The sequence below is a fragment of the Hylobates moloch genome, unplaced genomic scaffold (assembly GCF_009828535.3).
Source record: "Hylobates moloch isolate HMO894 unplaced genomic scaffold, HMol_V3 SCAFFOLD_17, whole genome shotgun sequence".
NCBI lineage: Eukaryota > Metazoa > Chordata > Mammalia > Primates > Hylobatidae > Hylobates > Hylobates moloch.
The window spans coordinates 76723010-76738583 of record NW_026652292.1 but is presented as its reverse complement, the minus strand read 5'-3'; the positions used below and the strand labels follow the sequence as shown (position 1 = coordinate 76738583).

The 15574-nt window shown below is 44.4% G+C and overlaps 1 protein-coding gene across 1 annotated transcript in view; it reads right to left on the bottom strand.

Moving 5' to 3' along the window:
- The window catches only part of STK32B (serine/threonine kinase 32B), a 437513-nt gene that overhangs the window by 341313 nt on the left and 80626 nt on the right, over positions 1 to 15574 (bottom strand). The window contains exon 2 of the mRNA XM_032135724.2: positions 6367 to 6422. Coding sequence (XP_031991615.1) covers positions 6367 to 6422 — 56 coding nt within the window. The remainder of the gene's footprint in view (positions 1 to 6366; positions 6423 to 15574) is intronic.

Sequence of the window (15574 nt, the reverse complement as noted above, 5' to 3'; positions counted from 1 at the left end):
AAATATCTTTGTGAATTGAGTATGTTTTGGTGAGCCAGGTTTTCTTATACAAATGGCATAAAACAATGACCCTAAAAGCAAAAACACTCAACAAATTGGATCTTATCAAAATGGAAAACTTTCATGTATGAAAACACACCACTAATAAAATTAACAGGTAAACTAGTCTGGTTGAAAACAGTCTCATGTCTGACAAAAGACTGGTATCTGGATATGTATCCCACAATTAAATAAGACAAACAACCCCCTTTTTTATTTTTATTTTTTGAGACGGAGTCTCGCTCTGTCGCCCAGGCTGGAGTGCAGTGGCGCTATCTCGGCTCACTGCAAGCTCCGCCTCCCGGGATCACGCCATTCTCCTGCCTCAGCCTCTCCGAGTAGCTGGGACTACAGGCGCCCGCCACCACGCCTGGCTAATTTTTTGTATTTTTAGTAGAGACGGGGTTTCACCGTGGTCTCGATCTCCTGACCTCGTGATCCGCCTGCCTCGGCCTCCCAAAGTGCTGGGATTACAAGCGTGAGCCACCGCGCCCGGCCCCATTTTTTAAACAATAGCCAAAAAAGCAATACAAATGAATCTCAAAAACATTATGCTGAAAAATTTATACAACATGTAAAACATTATGAAGCTTTAAAGAAAAGACTATATATTGTATGATCCCATTTTATACTAAATTTTAGAACAGGCAACTCTAATCTATAAAGGATGGAGTAGTTGAGTTTGGGATAGGTTTCGACTGTAAAGGGTCAAGAGGGGACTTTTGGATGGTGATATTCTATATTTTGGTATGGGTTTAGGTTACTCAGATGCATTTATTTCTCAAAAGTCAACAAATGTAAGTTTAAGATGTGTGCATTCTGTTGCATGTACATTTTACATCAAAAGAAAAACTATAGGCAAATTCTATGCTGAAATATTTAAGGGGAAATGTACAAATATTTGCAATTTGCTATAAAATGCATCAAAAAATAAGATGGATTGATGTGTGGGTAGAAGGATAGGTATTTCACAAAATAAGTTTGGTAGAATGTTAATTGGGAATGTAGGTGGAAGACATTGGTGCTTAAGGTAAAATTCTTTCACCTTCACTGTGTGTTTGCATATTTTCATACTAAAATAATGGGAAAAAATCATCTGGGTATGCAGTCAACCCTGCTCTTGACAGCAAGGGCATCACAGCTTTTGAAGTTTGAATTAGGCATCCTCCACTCCATCCCTGTACACCCATAAAACTATGAGTGTTCCTCCCCTACCATGCTTTTCAGAGTGGACTATAGTTAACTGTTTATTACTCTGCCTCCTGCATGTATCTGAGAGATCCTCAAAGGCAGGCACCATATCTGGTTTATTTTTGTAACCTCAGTACCTAGAATAGGGCCCAGAGCAAATCGGTCCTCCAAATGTTGGATGGATGGATGGATGGATGGATGAGTGAATGAGTGAATTAACAAATGAACCTAAGCTGCCTGATTTTATATAAACTCCACACAAACTTCCAATAACCAGACAAGACACAGACTTAGAGAAAATACAAAGTCGATGCCAGTGCTAAGCCCAGAGCTGTACAGTTTCCAAGAAGAATGAGTGTCATGCAAGATCATGAGTCTTGCCAGGCCTTATCCCACCATTTATCAGCAGTGACAGATGTCACATGGTGAGATATTCTGGGAACTTAAGTATACACAACAGCCCTGCCTGTCCTAGTACCATATTTGTGTCCAGACAGGTGCCCCTCCAAGCAACAACTCTTCACGCCACAAACTGCCAAAAAGCACATTCAGTTAAAGTCTCCCTTTCTCACTCCCTGCTGCATAGGGGGAAAAGAGCCTTAAGCAACAAGAGAATCAACATTTATTGAATATCAGGTTGGATTCTGTGCTAGGCACTCTACTATACCATCTCATTAACCTCTCACAACAGCCCTATGCAGAAGACACCAATATGCCTATTTTACGGGTGAAGACACAGAGGCTCAAAGTGCATGCATGAACAGCATTTGAATACTTGTCTAGTTTTCAAGCTGCTTGCTCTCTGTGCTGCGCCACACTGCCTTGCACTCTCACAAACACTTGCTGAGCTGAATTCCCAGTGGTGGTAACTATCCCAAGGGAAATTTGTGTCTGCCCAAGGTATTATGTAAGAATGAGCTACTCCTTATAAACACTGACTAGCCGATCACTCCTCTAGGAACCACTCTAAAGTAGAGGCCCAATTCCAGCCGGGTCAGGGTAGTAGGTTGAGGTACAGATGGTGAACTTGCTTCAAGCGGGAAAATGTCATTGACATCACAACATCCCGGCTGGTGGAGGCTGGAGGGGCATTCAAAATGCAAGTTATTCATTGGAGACACTTTTTTAGAAGGGTGCTAATGGAGGAAGAAGCCAGCATGAATGATGGAAGGTCAGGGACAGAAGTAAGGGGAAGCTTTGCTAAGATCCACCTTCTGGAGAAAAAGACAATTCCAGAAGGCAGTGGGAGCACCTGGGTCCACCTTCAGGAGGGCAGCAGGGACCACCGGGCAGCCCCAGGCCCCTGGAGCTCTGGGGATTCTGGGAGCTTGGCCCTGACTTTGCCTGGCACTTCCTTCCACTTAGGAAATGCAGGAAACAGGAGACCTAGAGTCCGGGTCCTCATGCTGGCCAGTTTGGAGGCAAGGAATTCTAAGGGATAGTGTGAGTGCCAAGCAGAGAGGACAGCAGGCTGGGAGCAAGGGCTGTGGAAAGACAGTGGAGGTGGGAGGAAGAGCTGAGATGTGTGTCTGTGAACTGGTCCTGAGATCTGTTTATCAGACTGCACGACCATGTGGCTCCTCTCACCATACAAGGGAAACTTCAACTCTTCACCCATACAATCCAAGCCCGGAGAACTGAACATCCTCCCTTCCTGACCCACAAGGAAGTGTGAGAAGGAGGAAGTGAGGGGCTGGTGTGATGCGTGGGCTCCAGAATAAAAGCAGGCATGGGAGGCTCACCAGGATCCAAAGTGGCACCTGTCAGATATACAACATGATTTCTGAATAATCATTTGCAGAGAGTCAAAAGCACCAAGGAGACAAGAATAAACTCATGTGAAACAGTTTGCTGTACATGTGAACTCTTTTCTCTTTGGCTCTTTCTAGAACCCTCCTTCTCCCTACCTGGGCTGGAGCCTGCACATGCTCTTGTTGTCCCACTATTGTGCCATGTATCAGTCAGGGTTCTCCAGAATACAGAACCAACAGAATATGGATGGACAGACAGACAGACAGAGAGATTTATTTTAAAGAACTGGTTCACACAACTGTAGGGGCTTGCAAATCTGACTTCTGACTTTTACAGGGCATGCTGGCAGGCTGGAAATCCAGAAAAGAGTTGATACTGCAACTCCAGTCTGAAGGCCACCAGGAGGCAGAATTCCTCCTTCATCAGAGGAAGTCAGCCTTTTTCTCCTAAAGCCTTCAAATGGTTGGATGAGGCCCATCCACATTGTGGAGAATCAACTTCTTTACTCAAAGTCTACTGATTTAAACGTTAATCTCATCCAAAAAAATACCTTCGCAGTGACATCTAGATCGAGGTTTGACCAAACATCTGGGCACCATGGCCTAGCCAAGTTGATACATAAAATTAACCATCACATACTGTGTCATAATTTACTGTTTTTTATGTCTGATTTTTAAACAAGATTTCTGCCCTCAGCAAGTTCCAAGTCTTGTCAGGAAAACAGTGTCTAATGCAGCACATTGCCCCTTCAGTGGCCCAGTGAATGTCTGTTAAATTATCCGGTGACCCAATTCACTTGACAACATAAATGCCCAAAGCTGTTAAATGTGCATGTAGCGGAACTCAAGAATGAGATTCTGAAAAGACAGGAAGCTCTACGGTGCCTCCATGTGCCTACAGTGAAGTCTGGATTGTGTAGAAAAGACAAATTAGAGTTGCAGAACTCGGCACAACTCAATATCATTCTGGTTAGTGAATTAATCCCAAATGTGTCATGTTTAGAAAGGCTTCTGTAAGAAGGTCCACATAAGCAAAAGAGAAGCAGAAATCATCAGAAAATACTCCCCAGGGAAGAAGAGATTTTTCCCAGGAATAGAGTTGACCACTGAACATATTGGTCCATACAACTATCTACTCCATAAGACAATGAGTTTCTGGTCAGTCGGGACCATGTCTTACTCAACTTTGCTCCCCAAGCAGCAAGGACAAGGATAATTAGTATATTGGACATTCCCAAGGGCACTTTTCTGTGCCCATCCAAACTATCCTCCTGCCCTTCTCTACTGGAAGGAAGAGCTCTCCCCCAGCTACAGGCTGAAAATGGAAGGTGCTTCCCTCAGTAGCAAGCGGTGGTCATGTGACCAATTATAGCCAATCAAACAGGGGTTGGTTGGGGAGGTTCCAGGAGGGAAGTCCTTTTTTAACAAAGTCACAGAAGCCAGGAGCAGTTGTGTGAAGATGTGATACACAGAACTCAGCAACCTCTAAACCATTAGATAGGGAACCTGAGGAGAAAATCTCATCCCACTGAGGAAGGTGGAGGGGGTGGATGAAAAGTGTCCAGACCTGTGATGACATCAGACAGCCTCTGAGCTACTGCAGAGACCCCCTACCTATGGACCACTTGATTTGGTGACATTTTCAAAATATATCCAAAATCTGACTCTTTCTCACCACCCCAGCACCGCCATGTGCCCCAGGCCACCACCTCCTCTCCCCACAGGGCTCCCTGCTGCTGCTGTGGCCCCTCCCAGGCTATTCTCCACATGGCAGCCAAAGTGAACTTCTATGAACTTCTACAAACAGATCATGCAAATACTCCCCCAGAACCCCCCAAGCCTTCTCTTCTCACTCTGTGAAATGGCCAAAGCCTTTACCACATGGATGAAGTCCTCTAAGACCTGGGCCTTGTCGACTTCACCAACCTTACCTTGTACCACTCCCATTGCCTGGAAACCCATCAAAGACACAGAGCACACTCCCTTCCACTGAATTTGCACTTGAAGTTCCCTCTGCCTGGAACTTGACTGCCTTCCTCCTTTGCTTCCTTCAAATCTCTGCTCACATGGCATCTTATTATCAAGGATGTCCCTGACACTCTGTATGAGAGCACTGTCCTGCAGAACCATCTATGATACGGAAATGCGTTATAACCTGAGCTTCCAGTACAGTAGCCACTGGCTACACGTGGCTACTGAGCACTTAAAATGCAGCTAGTGTTCTGTGGAACTGAATTGTTACTATTTTACTTAATGTTAATTAATTCACATTTAAATATCCACATGTGGTTAGTGGCTACCCTATTGATAGCTCAGCTCTACAAAACAGCAACTTCTCCCTGCTACTCTCCCATAACTCCATATTCCCCTTACCTTACTGCATTTTAATGTACTTATCATTATCTAATGTACCATAAAGGTATACAATTACCTGCTTCTCATCTCTCTCATTTTTTAAATGTAAGCCCGACGAGAAAAGACACTTGGGTCTGTTTTGGTTACTACTGATCAAGAGAGTCTAAAATAGTGCCCGGTACAGGGTTTGCATTCAATTAGTATGCACGGATTGGATTAATAAAAGTATGGAAGGAGGGAAGGAGGTTGTCTGGGTCTATCCAACTTCTTAGGTCACATGCCTCAGTTTAGCTCTATGAGTTTTAAATAGTCTAATCAAGAGTGTGGGTTGCTGAAATCGCAGGTCCCTGGTCAGCCTTCACTTCAAATCCCAGTTTTGACACTTCCTGCGTATGTGGCCAAGGGTAACCTGCTCCATCTTTCTGAGTTACAGAGACTACGTTTTACATCTCAGCGTTTCCATCTGTAAAATGGAAATAACAATAGCTATGAAAAAACATAACAGAATATCTGGCATTGAATAGGTACTCAAAGCAATTATTCCAAAAAAAAATTCCGAGTATGTGGGAACAGACTGGGGCTTGACTGGGGGAGTATTTTTGTTTTCTAAAAACTCCTGCCATCTTCTCCTAGCCGTCTATACCCTTTCAAAAAAAACAGTCCAAGATCACAAATATGAACTTTCCAAAACAAAAAATGTCTATGTTGCTGGAAAGAGCTGCCTTTGTGACGTTTATGGGTTTCGTTCGACTTTCCTCACTTAGATTCTCAAGAAACAAATAGCATTGGCAATCTTGAAATAATTACCATTGTAATTCACCTAAACCAGGGCTGTTGTGGTAATTTAATTTTCAGAATAAAATTACACCAGATCCAAAGGAAACTATTCAGACTTCCTTTCACATTTCAAGTTTGTCAAGCCGAAATCTTACTGTCAAACAGAACATTCCCAGTGCCCAGCAACCAACACACAGACACACAAATATACACACATACTTAAGCCCAGTGGTCCAGACATTTATATTCTTACCTTTCCAAAACTCCCTTTACCAATGGCCCGCAGAATCTGAAAATGGTCAAAGTTGACTGCAAAAGAAAACAAAAAAGGAAACAAGTCAGATTTGCTAAACCTGGTATTGCCCCTTGAATATCCTTACCTATGTACCTACCCACCTATTCCAAAGGCTCTCGGCTCAGGTGCGCTATACTTGCCAGAGCAGCCGTCCACCCTTGAAGGGATCCACAAGGGAATTTGCAGCACATTCCATTTTTTCCCCAGCACACAAATTGTCCATCTGAAACCTTCCCTTCACACCACACTTCTTGATGGGGCTCTGCAGTCTTGCTGCTTCACTCTCCACCCCACTTCTGCCTGGCTTCTACATGCTTCCCTATACCAAGACAAGTCAACAATGTACGGCCTTGCCAGTAAATCCCATGGACATCCTCCCCTCCTGTGACTTGTTCACTCTCTCAATTCTCCCCTTCACACTTCACTTCCTTCTGCACACTCAGCCTTGTCCTCCCAGGCATTAAACACTAGAGTCTGTCAAGCCTTTTGTCCTACAACCGTTCTCTTGTCATGGGCTCCAAAGGCTGCAATGACCACCTAATTGGCAGTGGCTCTCCAAGGTGTCTCTAGCCTTGGCTGTATGTGTCAATGCCTGCCTACAGGTCCTCATGGAGGTTCCAAAGCCACCATGAACTCAACAGATCCAAAGCAGAATGCAGGATAAGTGGTCTCAATGTTCACTGGCCCTATATGTGCAAAACCTGGGACTCATCCTTGACTCCTTTCTCCCCTTACCCCATATCCGATCTTTCATCAGGTAGCTCCATGTTGTCTCTGCACAGTGTCTCACACCTGTCCACCCCTATGGCCACTGCTCTGGTCTAATCCACCATCTTCTGTCTCCTGGACCACTATGGTGGCCTCCCAACATCCTCACCTGACTCTTCCACTCAGGGAAATGTGTGAGGAGTCGAGTGATCTTGCTTGTCCTCTGCTTCCTCCCCTCCGATGTCCCCTCCATTGCTCTCAGTGGTAAAAGGAAATCCTTCCCCAGGGCCGCAGGGCTCCAGCTGCTTCTCCTGCCTCCCTTCCCTGCTCACTTCCATCACCTACTGAATGCCAGACACGTGAGAGCAGCCATTCCCAGGCCTGAGTGCTCTCCTCCTTGCCCTACCCTTGTTCTCTCTGCATCCTCAGAAGGCTGCCCTCACCCTCCAGACTAGGTCTGGCTCCCTATGATAAACTCTCATGGCACTGTGGAACTTTCCCCAAAATACATCGCTTTGTGTAATTTTACCTTTGTATATTTCATTAAGTTCACTTTTCCCTACTAGACTCTAAGCTCCCTGAGTTCAAGGGCCATGTTTATTTTTTTCTGTTGTACCCTTAGCACTCAGCACAGTGTTTAGTACACAGTTAGTGTTCAATAAATATTCATTAACAGAAGGAATGATTGAATGAACTAATCTCCATATTCATAGTGCCAAACACAACTCCTGGTACATAATAAGTGTTCGGTAAATATTTTTGAATTAGACCGAATTACAGCCAGTTTCCAATAACTAGAAAAGACATGTTATTTACAAAAAAAAAGAAGTGAATTGATTAGTTCACCACATAATGGAAGCAAAGATGTGAGGAAGTAAATGAATACAATTAGTTCCTTGTATATTAAACTTATGCAATGGAGGATAATTATGTTGAGTTGTGTCCCTGCCAAGCCAAAGTCAGAATCCAGCATGCGGTCGAATGCCTAACGTGCTTAGAATAGAGAGACGAAGTTAATGGTTAACTTACTAAAACCTTGGTTCTTTGATTTAGATTTATTTCCTTTCAGGATAACTTGCCAAGAAAGAGATTTCATATTTTCACCCTTACTCATTCACCAAAGGTCAGAGGAAAAAAAAGCAACGAGCTTGGACTGCAGCTTGTTATGCAACCAGCAGCATGCTAGGAAATGCACATGTCCTATCGAGGAGCTCCCGAGGTCCCCACGGGGCAGGTACCACTGTCAGGTCCTCAAATCAGCAATGAACTTCATGGGTTCCCTGAAGGCACCACGCTGCAGCACGCTGCCATATCTTCATGCTGCTGTTTTCCTTGCCTGCAAGACCATTTCTCCAACACCCCTTATTTTGGGAAAAACTTTTCATTGGCCTTTGACAAGCAGCTCATGTGCTTGCTCTCTTCGGAAGCTTTTCCCCAACCCCCAACTAACCATTTTTTTTCCTTAGAGGTAACTCTGAACCTTCTGTAGACATCTAACAGGTTTGGGAGAACATTTCCTGGAGTCAGTCTGCTCGGGTCCACAATACAGCTCTACTCAGTCAGTGCGTCCTTAGCCGCATCATTTAGCCTCTGTGTGCCTCAGTTACCTCATTTGTAAAATAGGGAAAATGGGGCCTACCTTCCATAAAGAGCTCAGAATCATGCCTGGCACACTACAACCTTTCAAAAAGCGCTAGCTCTGTGTTAGGGGGTGAGGAGCAATTCCCCTCCCTCTTTTCTGGTTTCTTCCATTTGGGATATTGCCTTACACATCCGTGGCCTCTTGCCCCATCCAAGGTGGTACAAGTTATCCCAGTGGTGAACCGGAAAAGGAATGACACCAGCATACTGATGCTCACTGTGCCCTCTCTGTGGAGTCTGACTTTAGGGAGTGGCCTCTCTTCTGCTCCTTCTTGCCAGAAGCTTTTCAGGACCAGCTGCCATGAGGAGAGGTCTGTGGGGTCCAGATTTAGCATTGGCCAGGTGGGAAAGTCCAGCTAATTCTGGGCTTCAGCATTAGGGAGCGCATGATTACTGCCTTCCTGAGCTACGTTCCTTGGCCGCAGCTTTATCGCTGTAGAGGTGAGACTTGGTTCTCTATCAGCCTCCTCCTCTGTCTTGTCTCCTAACTGGAGGGAGGTGTTAATTACTGAGCAAATGGTCAACTGCCAAAACCCATTATTACTTTAATAATTAGTGTTATAACACTGTAAATTTTCCCACTCACCCATGTCATCCATATCCCCTACAAAATTGTGGGCTCCTTTGGGGAAACTAACAATGTATGGGGCAAAAAGGCACTTCATGAATGCCTTTCTGATTATTGGACTAGATTGGATCTAGATGACTTTGAGCACACGGCCTGTGGTTCCTATTTATTTGGCATCTCCCTGGGGTGTACTACACTGATACTGACATAATAGCACCTAAAAGAAGACACTTTGAATAAGTGAAAAGTTAACATTTGGTTGATGAACAGATTAAAATGGCTTCAGTCAATGAAAATGCCAAGCCAATAATGGGTCCTAGAATCGCACTGTCACATGAGGTTGTTTGCTCAGAGTAGGAAGAATTGGCTGGGGGTTGTGAGAGGGTTGAAGAGTGGTTTCTTTGGGTGACCATCTTGTCCTGGTTTCCTTGGAATCTTCCTGGTTTTAGCATGGGAAGTTCTGCATCCTTGAAAACTACCCAGTCTGGGGAAAACCAGTTTGGCACCCTTGGTTTCTGATCATGAACCCATTCCATCTGAGGAAGCCACAAGCACTGCTTGGGCTGGCAGAGTGATTGGATTGGAGGTGAAGTACATTCTTGAAAAGTGGTATCTCACCACCAGACTCTTAGAGTTGCAAAGGGTGACAACGCTAAAAGTGTACCACTAGGGTAGAAATGGGCAACACACTGCTGCAAAGGCAAAGACAAGGAGTGTCAGTGTCCTTGCCAAAAACACAAGGACAGTGGCACCTGCCTTGCCAGGCATCATGAAGACAATGGAACAACACATTGGGGGCGTTATTTGCTCAACCAGGCTCAATTCTCCCTTCTTTCTTGGTAACAAAACCCCAGCTCTCCTTAGGGATCACTGTGGCCAGCCCCAGGCAATGAATGATAAGTTGTCCATCCCCAATAAAGTTATAATTGATCAAATCCAGTGGCTTTTTCAGAATCACCTGGAACCTTGTTAAGAGATCAGTGGGTACCACCTCCTGAATTCACCTCCTGAATTTCTAAGGAGACATTAGAGAATTTGCATTTCTCAGAAGTTTCTAGGTGGCGCTGATGGTTCTGGGACTGCACTTTGGGAACTACCAATCGAATTAATCTGGACAATTGTGTTCCCCACTTTTCCAGCCACTGTGCAGCCAGCAGTGACCTTGTTATCCAGATCTAATCAATGAGATCTAATCAATGAGATGGAGACATTTTTGGGAAAGCATTTTTTGTGTACGTGATGAAAGGAGCACACTGAGCTGGAGTAGCCCTTCCACTCTCCCGCTTCTTCCTGCCTTCAATGTGGATGTGATATCTGGAGCTGCAACAACCATCTTGTGACTATAAAGCCAAAAACATGAGCAAAGGACCAAGACAGATGCAGGGAAGCCACTCCTTCTTGTGAGCCTCTGAACACATGCCAGCAACCACTTACCTTGGGACTTAATATATCAGGAAAAATAACAAAACAATTTTATTTGTTCAGTGGGTCAGGTTGGCTATTATTAGAAGCCAGAAACATTCCTTTCTGATACTCAAAGCCAGGCACATAGCAGCGGCTTAGTAAATGCTAACTATTCTATTGTTAAATTAACGGCCCCACTGCGATTTTACTAAGAGGCCAAAGAACAAGAGTTATTTGGGACAACAACATAGGAGCCAGGCTGCCTGGATTTGGATTCTCACTCCAACACTCAGTGGCTGGGTGATGTTAGGGAAGTCACTCAGGCTCTCTGTGCGTCAGCCTCCACACCTATATGATGGGTAAAATACAACACCTACCTCGTAGTGTTGTACATGGTGTGTTAACTGATAAAGGTTAAGCATTTGGAATAGTACCAAGCATGAACTAATGGCTACAAGTATTAGGTATTGCTATGAATATTATTCTATACTAGTGGCTTTTCCTCATATGTCACCCTTGTGATACAACAATGGTCTGATTAAATCATGACAAAATATTCCACTACTGATACATCTGGAAGTGTATTAGTGCTAATTAGTTATTGATGGCGACTGATCGCACTGGGTAAATCTGGTTGTCCTACTTTACATGCCAGTGGGCTCTTTTCTCATTTCCACTAGACCAGTTATTTCCGATGAATTTCATAACACACTTTCAACACTGCAATATTCATGAAGCTGTTTATTCAAACAGCCAAGAGTGAACTTTCAAGACGGCTAGTAACTCTTTCAAACAATCTCTAATGGAAAGTAAACCACAGTCCACATCCTGTACAAACACATGCATTTAAGCACTGTGCGCATCAAGCAAGAAAAGCAAACATCCCGTTCCTGCCCTCCTAAAGACCTGAAACCTGCGGCTCATTCCTTGCAGAGTTGGTGCTGGGTACAAGATTGCACATGGGTGGGTCATGCGTATGTTTAGTCTGGCTAGTCCAATGATTAAAATTGTTTTGAATAAGTTGCAGTATTTAAAAATTAGACAATGTCATCCCCAAATTCTGGTTTCTGACATGCCTTAGTCTGTTTTGTGTTGCTATCACAGAATGCCACCAACTGGGTAATTTATTTATTTTTAATTATTTTTTCACAGTTCTAGAGGCTAAGAAGTCCAAAATTAAGGTGCTGGCATCTGATGAGGGCCTTCTTTCTGCATCATCCCACAGAAGAAGGGCAGGAGAGTGCAAGATAACAAAGAAGCAAGAGGGGCTAAGCTTGCTTTTGTAACTCACTCTTGTGATAACTAATCTATTCCCATGATAATGACAGCAGTCCCTTCATAAGGACAGAGATTTCATGGCCTAATCACCTTTTATTAGGCCCCTCCTCTCAACACTGTTTCATTAGAGATTTAGTTTCCAACACATAAACTTTGGGGAACACATTAAAACCGCAAGAAATTGGAAGATTTGCCAAAAAAATCTTGGGCCTGCAATGCCCTTCCACAATATTCTCTCTGAGTCACCACTGTCACACCTGGCCCAGTTTATGCATCTCTGTTTCCTGCCTGATTCTGTAAGCATCTGAGGTATGGGTCACTGGGCTGCAGCAGAGAGAGGTCCCATCTGTTGATGGGGAGAGAGTCGGGCCATGGATGAAAAGGAGGGTTTGGTGTTCCCTGGACAAAGGTTTAAACAAAGGCTTAAACCCAGCCCCACTATTTGAGTCAGTGTGAACCTGAGGACATAAGTTAACTTCCAAGCCTAGATTTTCCATTTATTAAAATGGGGGTAGTGATGCCTGCATCTCCAAGTCAGCGTGAGGGCCACAGTGAGGTAGCAAAAGGCCAACTCAGCAAACAGAAGCCACTGAAGAGTGGCCACCCAATCCCCTGGTCCAGCCATGGGCCTTCAACCTAGTCACTTAACATCTCAGAATCTCAGTTTCTTCATCTGTACAATGAGGTAACACCTCTCTGCTAAGATTTTTCTTGGAATAAGACTATTATATAATCAGCATATAATGATGGCGATTATTTGTTTTTGAGTTTGTCTCTCCTTGGTACAGAAATAATCCAGGTAACCAGATGATCCCTTAAGAAAGAGCCACAGTCCTGTTCATTGCTGAATCCAGGTGCCAGGCAGGTAATGCTGTGTTAAGTACTCAGTCAAGATAATGACATATATGCATGAATGAATGACCTACATTGAGTAGTGGGAGAATGGGTAGGGGGCTCTCCGAGGGAGTGGGAAATGAGATCACCCTCTCTACAGGAAATTGTTGATGTTTACACAGAAAGGGGGCTGACCAAGCTGTGGCAGGCATCTACCATGAAAAGCTTCCATTAGTCGCTCATTCAAAAAATATTTTGGAGAGAATAAATACAGTTTTACTGAGTGGGTATACACTTGTTGAAATGATGACTGAGTGTATGCTGCCTTCCAGGCCCTGTACTACGTACTGGGAACCAACACTGAACAAAACACACAATGAACCTACATCTGGGGAGCTGACCTTCTGGTGCAAGGAGACAAATCTGCAATTCAATGGTAGAAAGTGGCAAATTCTGGCCAGGTACGGTGGCTCATGCCTGTAATCCCAGCACTCTAAGAGGCTGAGGCAGGTGGATCACTTGAGGTCAGGGGTTCTAGCCAGCCTGGCCAACATGGCAAAACCCCATCTCTACTAAAAATACAAAAATTAGCCAGGAGTGGTGGTGCATGCCTGTAATCCCAGCTACTCGGGAGGCTGAGGCAGAAGAATCACTAAAACCCAGAAGGCAGAGGTTGCAGTGAGCCAAGATCACACCACTGCACTCTACTGCAGCCTGGGTGACAGAGCAAGACTCTGTCCCCGCCCCCCCAAAAAAAAAGTGGTAAATTCTATGAATGAAAGTAAATTCAGGTATATGAGTTTCCAGGTGCTGGAAACAAATGACCACATACTTGGTAGGTTAAATAATACAAATTTATTATCTTACAGTCCTGGAAGTCTCCCTGGACTGAAATCCTGCTGTCAGCAGGACTGTGTTTCTTCTGGAAGATCTTGGGGAGAATCTGTCTCCTTGTCTTTTCAGCTTCCAGAGGTGTCCACATTCCTCAGCTTGTGATCCCATATCACTGCGACTTCTGCTTTGGTTGTCACATCTTATCTCACCCTTATGCATCCCCTTTTATTTATTTAACTTTTGTATTAGGTTCCGGGGTGCACGTTCAGGTTTGATACTTAGGTAAACTGCATGTCACAGGGCATTGGTGTACAGATTATGTCATCACCCAGGTAGTAAGCATAGTTCCTAATAGGTAGCTTTTTGATCCTCTCCCTCCACCCAGTGTTTGTTGTTCCCCTCTTTGTGTCCATGTGTTTTTATTGTTCAGCTCCCACTTATAAGTGATACCCAAAGAAATATAAATCATACTATAAAGACATATGCACACAAATGTCCATTGCAGCACTATTCACAATAGCAAAGACATAGAACCAACCTAAATGCCCATCAACAATAGACTGGATAAAGAAAATGTGGTACATATACACCATGGAATACTACACAGCCATAAAAAGAGGAAGATCATGTTCTTTGCAGCACCATGGATGGAGCTGGAGGCCATTACCCCATGCAAACTAACACAGGAACAGAAAACCAAATGCCTCCCTCTTATGAGGACTCTGATTACATTAAAGGCTACCTGTATAATCCAGGATGCTCTCCCCCATCTGAAATCCTTCAGTTAACCTCATCTAAAAAGTCCCTTTTGCCATGTAATATATACAGATTCCAACATTCAAGACATAGTTACATTTGAGGAGCAGTTATTCTTCCTTCTACATCAGGTAAGGTGATAGTGATTGTGTTGGGGCAGGAGCTGCAATTTTAGACAGGGTGGTGAGGGCAAGCCTTTCTAAAAAGACGATAATAGAGCAGATCCATAAATAAGGTGACAGAAGATGCCATGCTGATATGAGGAGGATGGTTATTTCAGGAAGAGAGAACAGCATGTGCAAAGGCCCTTGGCAAAAAACATGCATGACAGTCCCCAGGAGTAGCAGGCAGGCAAGGATGGCTGGACTGCTGTGTAGGAAGGAGAGAAAGTGGGAAAGCCAGGGTCAGAGGAGAGGTCATAAGCCCGCCATGCAGGGCTTCACAGGCTGGGGTAAGGGCTCTGGGAAGTTTTTCAAACATAATGAGAAGGTACTACAGGGTTCTGAGAAGGAGAATGAAAAATGTGGTCTGTTGATGTTTGTTTAAGCTGTTTGGAAATATTCAAACTTCAATCAAAGTATCTTAGATGTAATCCGGTGGAGATAAAATTGCCACATGACGGTAACTAGGGAAGCAGGATCTCAGTAACTGTACAGTGATCTCAGCCTGCCTGATGAAAGCTGATTGAAAAGATGGGGTGAGTGGTCAGACATCAGCCCGGAAAAGGGGAAGGCAGAGCAAGCCCTTAGTGCTGGTGCAGCCTGTGCACACGTGGGAAGCAGTGAAAGGGGCATTCTCATTACTGGATTTAGGTCTGTTCTCCTCAAATTTTCTGAGTTCCCTGATAGGAGTGGAGGACTTCAGATGTGATGGCTCTGCTCCCAAGGATCCTCTGCCTAGCAGAGGCATGCCCAGGTCCTGGCAGACATCAAAAGGGGGTGATGGGTACAGTGGCAGAGTCAGGCACAAGGTCAGGGAGAAGGATCCATTCCATCCTGTTGGGACCATCAGGGAAAGTTTTGAAAAGCACGAGACACTGAGCATAGACATGAGGAATAACAAAAATTTCCCAGAGGATGAGAAGAAAGGATTTCAGGAAAATCTTCAGCAGTGGCATGAAACAGCAGGATGAGTTCCAGGAAC